Source organism: Lichenostomus cassidix, chromosome 3, assembly GCF_008360975.1.
Source record: "Lichenostomus cassidix isolate B80296 chromosome 3, HeHo_3.0, whole genome shotgun sequence".
NCBI classification, from domain to species: Eukaryota; Metazoa; Chordata; class Aves; order Passeriformes; family Meliphagidae; genus Lichenostomus; species Lichenostomus cassidix.
Window position 1 is genome coordinate 43,123,242 of NC_139483.1, and position 13,645 is coordinate 43,136,886.

General features: G+C 37.9%; 1 protein-coding gene across 1 annotated transcript in view; it reads right to left on the minus strand.

The window, feature by feature from the left end:
• The window catches only part of ARID4B (AT-rich interaction domain 4B), a 63,087-nt gene that overhangs the window by 9,356 nt on the left and 40,086 nt on the right, over positions 1–13,645 (minus strand). The window contains exons 17-20 of the mRNA XM_085056700.1: positions 10,203–10,451; positions 3,617–3,701; positions 2,672–2,864; positions 37–1,245 (exon numbers count right to left, since the gene is read on the minus strand). Coding sequence (XP_084912826.1) covers positions 37–1,245; positions 2,672–2,864; positions 3,617–3,701; positions 10,203–10,451 — 1,736 coding nt within the window. The remainder of the gene's footprint in view (positions 1–36; positions 1,246–2,671; positions 2,865–3,616; positions 3,702–10,202; positions 10,452–13,645) is intronic.

The following is a 13,645-nucleotide window of genomic DNA, read 5'->3' on the forward strand; positions in this document are numbered from 1 at the left end:
TAGGCTGGAGACAGCTCTGTTTACCCTTTCCTTTACCTTTTTCAGCATGCTCTGTCTCTGGTTGATTACTACTACTGGAGCTGACGCTGGCATCAAAACCTGTTGGAGAAATATTTCCCTCAGACTGGAGGTCTTGCAGCTCCCCTGCCACACTGTCCACCTCTATTGTGCTATCTGTTTCACTTTTGATGCTTCGTATCTCTTCTTGATTTGGTGGCAGTGTCTCAGAGACAGTGACACTGGACTGATGCCTACTGGACTCTGTCACAGTTACAGAGGAAGGTGACTCAGGAGTTGTAGGAGGAGTATTTAGCACTGAATTGCTGCCGCTGCTTGGAAATTCAACTTTCTTCTCACCCACTTCAGTCGGTTTCTCCTCAATAGGTTTAACATCCACACTTGCTGGCAAAGATTTTTCAAGTTCACAGTTAGGCAAAGAAATACCTTCTTCTGCAAGAGTCTGAAGCTGCTCCTCTGCTGCACCATCCTCAGGAGCAGCGTGTGGAGGGGAGGCAGCAGCCTCAGTATCAGAGTCTGAGAACAGCTCCTTCAGCGTTTTCTTTGGCCACTGTCCTTGGATACTTGACCACACATCTTTTCGATCCTTCGCTCTGGTGTTCTGAAGTCTTTCATCAGAGTTATTTAGAAGCTTTATTCTTTTCTCTCCCACTTCAGAAAATCCGGAGTAGAAAGTACTTGTCCGTAAAGATTTCCTTTTCTCCTCTAGTCCATTGTACTTTTTCGTTGGAGTGATTTTCAGTTTAGATTTGTCTTCCCCATCTTCATCTGAGGAGCTGTTACTGCTGTTTTCTAAACTGAGGGAGTCTTTGTTTTTGGACTTCTCATCCTTTCTATTGGGTGACACGGTCTTTAAGGACTCCTCTGCAACACAGTGTCTTCTTTTACCACGCTTCACTTGTGGTTTTGCTGTTTTATCCACAATCTCCTTTTTTACATCCTTCCTCTTCTTTGTGGCTTCATCTCCTCCATCAGAGTCACTGTCTTCAGATAACTCTTCCATCTCTTTTCGTAATCTTTCAGGAGACTTGGATACCGACTTGGGCACTACTGCATCTGTAAGAGCTTTAGTTTCTTCTGGGAGGGATGAACCACTCTGTTCTTTCAGACGAAGTTCATTTTTATCTTGGCTTAGGGCTTCAGGCTGAGACTCCTCTTTGCCATCAGCATGTACATTCGGGGCACTTTGGTCATCTTCTTGCTCACTATCATCAGAACTTTCAGAAGCTAATTAAAAATAAATCCAAACAAAACAAAAACAAAACAAGAGAAGTTTGTCTTGATTCTGGTTACAAATAATTATTAAAAAAAAAATCAAAACCAAAAAAACCCAACTAAAGAAAACTGTGCAGATATGAAGACACACTACAAGGATCTCTAGCAAAATCTCTCCTAAACAGTACCTCCCAAGAGTTCAAAAACTTATGGTATAATGGCTAGATTAGAAACTAGGGAGATTCTCTGTTATACAGTACATCTCCAGGAATTTCTGGAGAGGTAGAGAAAGCATAGAGTGCACTAATCCATAAAATACAAACTTTTGCGTAATTACCCAAACAAAAAATGGACAGATGTGCCTACATATTTCTTATGGGTTACAAATGCTATGATTATCTGCCTTTTTTCCAAAGCCCATAACACAGACATCACTTTCCCTGGGAAATCCAGAGTATAAAGGACAGAAAAACAACACACACACACATTAGATACTCTCTAACAAACCAAACTGATGATCAGCCTGAAAAAAGGAAGTGATAATGAAAGGCACTTAGGGAAACAAATGGACAAGAAGAATGTAGAACAACTGCAAGAAAATTCAGGGTCAGCAATAAAGACACTGAGAAAAGAACAAATATATATAATCCAGAAGGAATAAACAGCAATCCCATTCAGTGGGAAAAGATATGGATACAAGGAGAAACACAGGAACTGGCTCAAACATTTTATATATCTATCTATCTATATATATATACACACACACACACACGTAAGTATATATGTAATTCCTTGATTTGTAAAGTTAATTGTAGATTAATTGTCACACTAATAATAGTGTCATCATTAATTGCTTTTTTTGTTTGACATTTCCTAAGGAAATGAAGCTTCATAGATTATTCTGATTGTCATTCTACCTACAGTTTTGGAACCCAGTAGCCAGTGTCATCCAAGTTCAAATAAGTTTGAACAGTTACTAAATTCACACAGCTTCCAGAAAAGTTTGTGGTTACCCAAACTACCTAAACCACATATTATTTCTTTCTCTGGAAGCATGCTCTAAACTAAGAATGCAGAGAAGCAGCTAGGTATTAAAATGCTGCTGTAAATGTGTGGGAAAGGGAAAAACAGTGCTAGCAACAACAGACATGCAGATATGAATAATGGGTCCTATAGGTTAGATAAATAAAAAATTAAAAATTTAAAGATCAGATATAACTACATTAAAAAAAAAAGGATGGCAACACAAAATGTAATTGACTTAATACACTGAATCCACAGAAACTGCCAACACTGCTTTTGCCCAAAGGTTATTTCTGAAGATGTTATAACTAGCCAGACAGACTCAAGCATTTAGTTGCATCAGTTGTTCTATACTGTTATTTACTCCTGTTTAAAAGCCATTTACAGAATTAGAAAAAGCTTTTAAATACAGTACCTTGTAGCCCATTAATGATAGAAGTAATTTCTATTGATTTAACTGCAGCTTGTTCAGTATTTTTGGCTTCACTGCTGTCAAGTTTGGACCCAGTCTCTGGTGATGTGCTGGTGTGAAAGGGGGGTTTTGACAAACGTCGCAATTTACAGGGTTTAGGAGAATACTTCTCTTCCTTCTCTCTGTCAGTTTTATTCTAGGTTAAAAAAAAAGATAAACTTTTCTCATTTGAGCACACATCTTATCATGGATTACAATTATACAATGCTTACAGTTATCTTAACATTCAACCTGTAGAGGAAAGCTCTCCTCTTTGCCTAAAGAACTACAAATACTTTTCTACACCCCACGCCATGATCTTTCTACTGAAGACAGGGACTTTGTCAATACTAAAACAAATGGGAAAACAAACACAGCCAGTGCTCTAGGAGGAGTGGCACTGCAGGATGCCAGACTCAGCAGTGGCAGAAGAAAAGCTTCCTTGCATCCCACTGTCCAAGGAATACGTAATCATCTAAGCCTAAATATCACTTGTGGAAGAATCAATTCTGAAATGCTTGGCAATGAAATTAGAGTCCCATGGATTAGTCCAAACCATTAGTCCACAGGTTTGCTCTGCAGAACCAGGGAGCTCCCAAATTTCACCACTCCAAGCTGGCTCCTAGCACTGACAATGATCTGGATCTTTCTCATTTGTTTTCTGTAAGTGCATACCTACATTTAATTTAAAAATTCACGACAGAAGGAAAGAGAAGCTTCCCCTCCTCACCTCAAAGAGAAAACCCAGAAGCTTACAATAAGAGTATCCCTGTCTAAAAGGCTACAAATTTGTTTTTCCCGACAAGCATTTGTAGGCCAGTCAAAAGGTGAGGAAGGGAGGCAGGGATTACTTAACTATGAATCAAACCAAAGTTAGGGGCAACAAAGGAGAAAAGAGAGAAAAACTACCTTTATTTTCTTTCGATGCTTAATTTTTGGTACATTTTTATCAGCTGGTCTCACTATCTTGTCTGCCTTTATCCATTCATCATACCTAAACACAAAAATAAATTGTACACATTTATGGTTTTAAGCAGATAATCACATCACAAGAGAAATTCAACTGAGGAAACAGAGAATTAATAGCCATATAAAAACAGAATTGGAATTTGAATCAAGTGAACTGTGTAATTGTCAAGTCTGTGAAGTTTCAGATAAGGTTCAGAGGATTAAAGTTTTTGGTTTTTTCACACTGAAGGGTAAAATCTTCTATTTTCCAGTCTGCACAGAACAGCAGAAATCTACGCATGCAGGTAAAACAAACTACCTGAATGAAAAATCTGTACAGACCTCTAAGAGGTATCCTTCCTATTTATACACTGCAAAAGCTTAACAATAAAATAAGTCCTTTCAACTACATAAAATGTGACCAGTTAAGAAACTCTTTCGATCACAAGTGACTGCAAAGTGCTATCTAGAGTGAGTAACCTTTAAGTCACCAACTTTGAGTCACTGACTTCACAGTGAGACTTTTCAATTCCTTTTCTGTTAAAGGTTTCAATTTTGTATCAGAGTGATACATTAGAAAAGCATATTAAATCGAGCCAAGGTATTAACAACAGACATCTTGTTACTCAAGACTGGACCTATTAAATACATATCCAAGAACAAAAAAGTACATTCTTAGTAAGAATATACTGTAACTATGGTACTGTACTTGCCAGATTCTTTGTGTATTTCTGAAAAAACTCAAGAATCATTTTAAATTTTTTTTCTTCCCAATAAGATTAAGCTGCTTTACTACTTAAACTGTAAATTCAAGAATTATCTGCATAAGGAACAGTTCAGTTAAAAATTAGTTTGTATTAATTTTGGCCTGAATGTACATATAAAAAAATTCTGATCCTCCTGGGTAAACAAGAAAATACAGGGGAAGAAACCAACCTTAAAAAAACTCACCACCACTAAATACTAAAAAACCCAAACCACACTCTCCAAGAAAACTGGTACAAGGTGGAGTTGAACTCAATGACTATGCTAGCTTTCCAGCTGGGCTTACTTGATCACCATTTTGATATTTGCAATGACTACTGATACAGTCCCAATTCAGCTTCCTTTCAACCACTGACAATTATATCCACAATACTGACACATAAATTAAAAATATTTAGGGAAAAACATGCACGTTTCCAACTTGCTTTCCTGTGAGTTATAAGTTGTCTATACAAGGGATTTCAGAAGCTAAATACTGTATTCTATTAAACTTCATATAATAATACAGTGAAAAATGAAATAGCAGCAGTCTGAAAAATAGCTTTCCAAAACCATTTGTTCTGGTTTTCTCCCTGCCAAGTGACAATAGAAATCACAAAATCTCACAGCAGACCATGCAGACTAAAATATACCAAGATTGCCTTTACCACTGCAGATACCACTGTCATTGTACTATTACACTGTCATTACCAAGTGAACTGTCAGTAAACAGGTTCAAAACCAAAACACAACTCTGTAGACTACTTGCTTAGTACGGAAAAATCCCATATTCTGTGAGCCTGTGGGAAACCCTATTTGAAGCAATCTTTCCTCAAGACAAAGACATGTTTTGCACAAAGAATACCATGAAGTGACTGTCAAATGGACTTTGTGACCCACAGAAATGTAGGAGTATTTTATTGGATATAAATGCATTCAGGAAAATAGCATTAGGACCTGACAAACACATGGTAAAAAGCAGTGATTCTGACACTGTCCCTTCTGCCTCAACCACACTGCCAGGATACAAAATTTTTATCCACTCATTCTTATGCATCTCCAGTAAGAAAATAATCTTCCTCCTATGCAAAGTCTGTGCACAGCCCACACTGTCTGGCAATGCCTGCTGGGGCAAGAACTGATAGACATGGGGGCATACTGAAGGAAGGAGAAAAGTGCAGAATTTGAAGAGATTACCTGTACATACCACAGTCTTAAACATTATGTCCTAGAAGCAGTGGTCACACAAGCCCTCATCTCAAGGAGCACAAACAGAAATACTAATGTGTGACAGTCAGAGCTCCTGGCCAGAGGAACCTCTGTCCCTGCTGTATCCTGCTTTACTCCTGACTGCACCCAAAACAGCAGACAGACCCTGCAAGGAGGCCACAGAATTCTCACATCATCTCCAGGGAATCAGCTGCCCGCCCACACTTCACACCTTTTATCACACAGCCCCTTTCATTAGTGACACATTGGGTCCATATGGTTTGCCAAAACCTGGGACAACTGGACCCCTGGCTGAAACAGATCCTGCAAAAAGGATGTATTCCAACACACAGTTGACAACCTGACCCTAAATTACATTCTCCTCCACTGCAAGACAGAGAAGCACCCTAAAAGCTGCATCTAAATGGGGTGTGTGACTCAGACTAGAGCATTTTTCTAGAACTGCACCTGCTAACATAGGAAAACTTCATCACTAATCTTGCTTTAGACAGTCTAGTTGCAAAACAAAATAAACCCAAAAATATTATCAAAAAGATTCTTCAGCTCTCTTTACAAGAAACATGTACTTTCAGAGGACTAGGGTTGTTTTACTACAGTGCTGTCTTTCACAATTACTTGCTTCACCACCGTAAAGTGAGCAGATGAGTGTGGAGAGGAAGGAGATAATAGGGGGAGCTGCTCCTAAAAGAGTCTACACACATTTCTTTGAAATTTTAGAGGATGGATTTAATAAGAAATCACTATTTACTTGGTTTTTTAAATCAGGTTTCATACGAAATATAGAATGCATTCATAAAGAAAATCCCCTTGCCTTACCAAAATCAAGACAAAGAAGAGCCATTAAGGAGAGAAGCTTTTCTGCCCTACTGGTTAAAATAAATGGTTGAGAGAAAGGTGAGTTTGAACAGGGAAAAAAAAAAAAAAAGCTAATGTTAAAGTAATGTTTACAAAGCAGAAAAAAATAATTGGGACCTTGCATCAATGTATGCACTGATTCTATGACATCCATATGCACTACTTGGAAGCTAAAATGCACCACAATATACTATCGGAGATTGCACAATCTTCCATGGAAGTACTAGAGGGGAAACAAGGAAGAAAGCATATTTTTCTAGATTTATACTAGCAAAGGGACCACTTTCTCAGGAGGACAAGTGACCTCAACGGGCTAGCAAGCCTTGGCAAATTCACTGAAAAGTTCCAGTATATTATCTGCAGCTGCTAAAAAGGGAGAATCAGGTATTTTCTTGGGTTGTGATCAAAGAAAGAAGCCAAAATTAGTCTGATACTCAAATACTGGAACACTAGATGAGAATTCAGGTTTGTTTAATTTCTTTTTTGTTTTTTAAATAATTCTTCCCTTGTCCCTCCATTACATACATTACTCTCCAGGACCCATTAAATTTCACATTAAATTTCAGTGGTCAACTGTTAAGTATAAAGTTTATATATGAAGTAACATTTCAACAAATTCAGACAGAAACTAGCACTTTCACATGCAGATTTCTGAAGGAAAAAAGGGTTGAAAGTAATAAATCTTGGCTTTAAACATTTGAAGCATTCAAGAATAACACGTCTTGTGATTGTGTACCATAACGACACACAGAGTTTCAACAACCTAAATGCTTTTCAAATATGCACCCCCTAATTACTGGGAACACACTGCAGGAGAAATTCACCTCAAACACTTACACAATGAGCCTTTCTTTGCACTGGCAGCTGAAGATTAAAACTACAACAGAAGGAACTGGCACTGTAGGCCCCAAAGAAGTTTTAGTTACATACAAAGCATATTTAATTCAGAGCATTACTGGTCTGTTAGAAGAAATACCGTTTCTCTATATTTCTCTGCTTTTTCTGGTTAACACATGGTAACATAAGCAGGTCACCATAACAGGGTAGAGATTTCTACCATTCCCTTGCACTACAAGTCAGGCTTCTCCAAACACTACCATTCTGAGACCTTTGTCAGAGACACACATCCCCTGAATCTCCGGTGCTAACAAGATCCTTTAGCATAATGCTGTACAGCTTCTGCACTTGCTATTTACTCTTTTTAAAAAGGAAAAAAGTCACAGTTCTTCATGTCACTGGCTCCAGAGCATTAGAAAAAAAAGCAACTAGTGAAGATGAGTATCAAGTTTACCAAACCTCATTCCAAGCACCCCAAAGTATGTGAGCACACCCACACACACAGTTACTCTGAATTCAAGACTGATAATGAAATTAACTTCTGAAAAGAAACATTAGCAATTATTTAGGATTTCTGTTCAAACTTATGAGCTTAAAGAACAGGTCATTAAATGGCATACTGACCAAAAAGGGAAACAGGAAATTCAACTTTAAGGAGTAGGAGAACGATAGAATTTAAAAAACCCTGGATGATTAGAAAATCCTAGTTCTGTACATCCCCTGTATTGTAGGTACAGTACTTGTCCCTGCTAAGTAAGCTACAATGAATAAGGGGAGGAAGGAATTGCTTCCTATCCAACTAAGGCAGTTGCTTTTCCAGGCTGTCACTGACTAAAAGCCAAATCAAGCTATTCCAACGCACAAGACTAGTTTTCACAATACTGAACTATCAAAGGGTTTAGTTGCTAGCATAAGCTCAGGTGTACACACTCTTCCTGTCAAATCCAAAAATTTAAGCAATTCTACATGAATGAAAAAAATTAGCCACATTTAGCAGAGTCCACACGCAGTCCCATAGCTGAATCTCAATCACTGACTTATTTTTCAGTGAAGAATCCTACTCCCCCAAACCTTTCCAGAGGGCTCTTTCAAAACACCAAGTTAAAATATAAACCTGAGTCCTGCTGCCAGAAGGACCAAACAACCAACACTCCTTACTTGTCAAGTGAGTGCAAGTTAACTAAAAATGCATTTATTATCAAACAAATCCTAGTCACAGAAATAATGCCTCTGACATCAATCTGCAGATTTGTTTAAATTGCAGAGTTAAAAATTTAGGATCTTGATTTCTCCTTTAAGAACTGGGGTGCTGACATCTCCAAGGTGAAGAAGACTCATTTCTGACTTCTCATTTCTTCAGATTTGAAGTGGTACTGCTCAAATAAAAATCTGATCGTCTCACCTCATAGCACATATGATAACATGGTACTTGCTCAAAAAGGAAAGTAACTTCTACGCTTACAAGTGAATCCCAAAACAAGAGCTTAAAAGCAAGAAACCTCTTGGAATGGTACACAAAGTAGTCTTCAGCAAGCAGGATGAAAGTTTCAGCAACTTGCACTCCTAAGGGAGTCTTCCCCAACAAGGGCCAGACCAAAACGCAAGTCACACCCCAGCTCCCACCTTCAGCGGGCTGCATCTCCCCTTGCATCTTGACTTCACAGCCCACTATGCTTACAGATGTTGCCTGAAGACAGTTCATGCCAGATCCTATTCCTGTAGATCAATGTAGATGTAGATCAAAGTTCTACAGAAGACTGGTATCAAAACTGGCAAGAGCGAGACTCCTCCTCGGCAGTAGCTTAGGTGCACCTGGAAATCACCAGGCCTTGATGCAAAGAGGTGAATTCAAGGGAGGAAGAGAAGCACCACACTTCTGTGTTACCTTTGCTAGCAGATCTTGCTAGAACTGAATAAAGGATATTTTTTCTACCCTCTTGGTCAGAGGCAGGATGCCCAGATGACAAATGAAGATCAAGAGCCTCAGCTTTCCCAGAAAAGGAAAAGTAAGTAAAGAAAAACATACATCAGATTTGTCTCAGACTTGTGGGGTTTTTTTTTTTTACAGTTCTTTTAGAGACAGCAAAAAAGTTAAAAATATAGTAGTTAAGGACAATGAGCAGTTATGTGGAAACTGAGGAAAGCAGCAGACATCCTTATCAGCTGCTCAAAAATTTTTGTTCTCTCTACTGTTTTCAAGGTTGCTTTAAGTTTTAAATGGGAAAAAAAGGTCTGGAATAGCAATAGGAATATTTCATTTATTTCAATTAATGCTAGGCTAAAGACAATAAAAAGCATATGCTCCTCCTTATATTAAAGAAAGTATAAGAAGCCACCAGGCTAAGGAGAGTCCTTTTTAGAAGTTTAAGGCAGCCTCAGGGTGAGGTGGGGTAGGGAGAGTAGATACCACATCTGATGAAATGCAATTATTTGCTGTGCACTTATTTGCCACTAAGAATCTCGTTGTTTTCCCGTTAAATACCATACTGCTGGTGTACTCTGTGCTTCACTGCCAAGAGTGAGTTCACAGCCTCGGCTAAATGCACTACTCAAATACTGTATGAGACAAAATTGGCTTAAGAGAGCCAGAGGAGGAATCTGAAAAGAGTGAGCTGTCACTTGTATGGAAAGATCTAAAAGTAAGATGGGGAACAAATGAAGCCTTCTTTGAACAAGTAATTTTAAGATGATTTTCAAAGTAACTAAAGCCCTGCATTTATATAGTATTAAAAATCTTAAGTTTCATACAGTACAATGACCTTCACAGAATACCAATACTGAAAGTTTAGGACTCCAGATGTCTATTAATTCAGTTTTTAAAATTCGTAAGTGTATTTGAGAAGTAATTCAAGAAGTAATCACTAACTAAAACTCAAGTTACCTCACATTCCATCCACAGTAGTGCACCAAGTAAAGGACTTCTCCACCTTCGATGTCAGAATCTTTAATACTAGCTTCATACATTTTTTGATTTTTCCCTCTTCCATACCGCACTTGGACTTTCATGCCTGGTGGATAGCATTCAAACTCTTCTTCCTCATTGTTATTGTTGTCTTCTTCCTCCTCCTCCTCCTCTTCCTCCTCCTCTGCTTCTTCTTCATCTTCATCTTCTTCCTTATTCGTGTCATCTCTTGAAAGGTTTAAAAAATTGTAGAGTTAATATGAGATACTTCATAAGCTTTTCAGTTCCAAACCACATATATTGATAAATATTGTGGATGCATTAGAGACTGGGAAACAGGAGGCTCCAAATATGTGAAACTGTACTACAGCTGAGTAATATCAGCAAAATAGGGTATAGCAACACACAAAATCCAGTGACTGTAAGGTGCAAAAATGACTAAAAGAAAAAAAAATCCAGCAAAATCTGTATGAGTAGAAGTTGTTCAAACTCATCTTTATATGATTCTTGCATGCAGTCTCTTTGTTTAATTTTTTCACTTAAAATTAAATCTTTTCAATATAGAGAAAATTTCATAATTTTTCAACCTACAAGTTTTACAAATGCTTCTTGAAACTTGCTTCTCAAAAAAATCCTTGCTTTATTACAATAAATAAACAAGCTTGACACAGCTATCTCAATAGCTTGAAATTACTGCAACTACAACCAGATTTTGGACAAAAAACTCCCCAACACCTTACGTGACCATATTAGCAAATTGAACAACCTGTGCTAATTTATGCCTTGTCACTCCTTGCCAATTATGCCCAAAGTATTCTAAATACGTCAAACTTGCATTTAATTACTATATAAATACACAAGCAGGTGTTCACTGCTTTCAGAAGCTAATTTTGAACACATCCTTAGATATTTGGACCAATTTTCAGATGCAGTAAGGACCACACATCTTGCTAGTTTCAGTCGATGGTAGCTATGGGCTGCTCAGTTATCTGAAAATTACCTGCAATCAGCTTAAAGAAGCAGACTACATTACAGAAGTTAATGGACGAAAACATATTTTAATCTTAATTAGCCTTATAAAGCAGTATTATTTGCCCTCATGTCATTCTAATTCCACACCCTGTGCAACACAGAACAGATTTAGTTGCTCACTAAATTCACAACTGCAGACCACTAGTAATCCAAAAACCTGATATGTGAAACAGGTATGTTTGGATGTCCGGATAAGAAAAGATAAATACTGCTCCAAGTCTGATTCACACCAATATTTAAGCTAACCTCTCAAACACAGAAGTCTGTATTAATAGCCTAATCTTTCCATAACATTTTCAGTAGAAAATACTCAGATAAACCAAGCTACCTTCCCTCTGCAAAAGGATGCTTCTTTGCAGAAGTAAAACTGCAGTATTATTATCTAATTAGCTGGCAAAAGATAATTCAGAACAATATGCTGAATTCACCGGTAGTATAACCACACTGTTTTAATAAAATTACTTCGGAAATGAATGTTGTCACATATATATATGCAGACACACATAAATAGATGAATACATAAATACACACACACACACACACACACGTGAATACACAATGAGACAAAGGCTAAAAAATCCCTCTTTTTGTATTAAGTACACCAAGTCACAGAAGACATATCTATTCAGGTCTATATGGCACAGACCATACAAGGCTTTCAATTTTTATACACACACACACACACACGCACACACGCACACACACACACACACACACACAAGTCTCAGGCTTCTAGGAGTTACAAAATTTACTTCCCCAGGAAATCATGAACAAAGGTGTCCAAAGAATCAGAGGAAAAACTCCTGAACAGAATTCCACAGCTAACAACAAAAATCACAAACCAGTAATTTAAATGATTTTAAATTATACTCTCTGCTGCATTAAATAAAAACTCCTAGCTAATTTCAGCTTATGAGGTATTATCATACAAAAGCTTAAAAAAAATTGGGATCAGAAGCAGAGACACCACTGCTCTGAGAACAAGATGAGCTTGTGATTTTCCATAACTAAGTACACTTCAAAACTGCAATGAACCAAATTTTGCCTTTTTTTTCCAGACCCTGGCAATTATGGGACATGGGGCTCTTTGAAAGCTGAACAATTTTGGAGTCTCTCTCATCTTAATTACCATATGTCTTTCTTGGTGTCCCAACAGATATCCTACAAAGGTTCCATCACAACAGCAGAAATTGTTACCCTCTGAAGAGATGTGTGAAACCCTCATTGTGAAGTAGAGTAACTTGGATGGTCAAGGAGATGTGAGCAGCAGGCTGAACACAGGTGAAGGGCATGTCAGGAAGCAATAGTGAAATGGAAGCAGAGATGGCTGCAAGTAAAAAGTGTTCCAAGGAGTGACTTGGTTAGCTCGAGATTTTAGGAAACCAAACAAAAGCAAAGAACGTTCATTTTGGAGCAGGAAAAATATAGCTCCTGGGGAAAAAAAAACCAACCAAGCCAAAAAACCCCAACACAAACCCCAAGAACAAATACCAATGGTTCCAAGGAAGATATTGTCTTAAAATTCCAGAAATAGCTCAAACCTGGCAGTGCAGACAAAGGAGATGCCATGACTGGCATGAAACAAAGGTTTTTAAGAAGGAATTGTGATTGTAGGCATCCAGTATGCACAGTCATAACCTCGTTAGTCCATGTATGTATGCAGGAGATCATTGGATTTCCTTCAATGCTGTTTAATCAAAATACCATTTGGGGGAGGACATGGGGGAAAAGGGAAAAAAAGAAAAAATAAACAAACAAACAAACAAACAAACCTCTTGGCAACACACAGTAATTGTCAACTTAAAACCAATATCTACCACAAAGCTGCAATAATTTGAACAACCCAAGCAGCAGCTGATGAAACAAGGCAGCAGATGTGCATACACACTGTATAGGAGACACAACAATGGAAGTGTAACTGTTCCAGAGTCCAAAGTATCACCAGAAAGCTTACCAGGACTCAAAAGCATTTCAAATGACTGTTGTTGTTGAGCCGCTAGCAGAGAAAAGGACCCAAGTTCTCAGTGTGGCAAGGAAGAGCGTTTATTATTTTGATTTCAATATATATAGACTTTTCAGATGTCGCCCAGATTGGTCAGCCAGAAACCTCCCCCCAGGCCTGACTGGCCAGGCCTGAACTGTCCAAATCTCGAGACACTGTTTAAAAAACATCCAAATTTTATCTTTGTTTATAAAACACAGCGGAATGTTCTCACGAGAAAGGCCTGTGCTAGCCACAAATGACAATCACAGACTAAAAAGAAACCGTCCCCCCAACTCATAAAAATTGGGAACATTAAACTTCAGAAGCAAGAAATGAATGAGTTAAAATTCAAAACTATTTGTTAATGAACTAAAACCATTAAAATGTTTAGATCAAACAAATATTG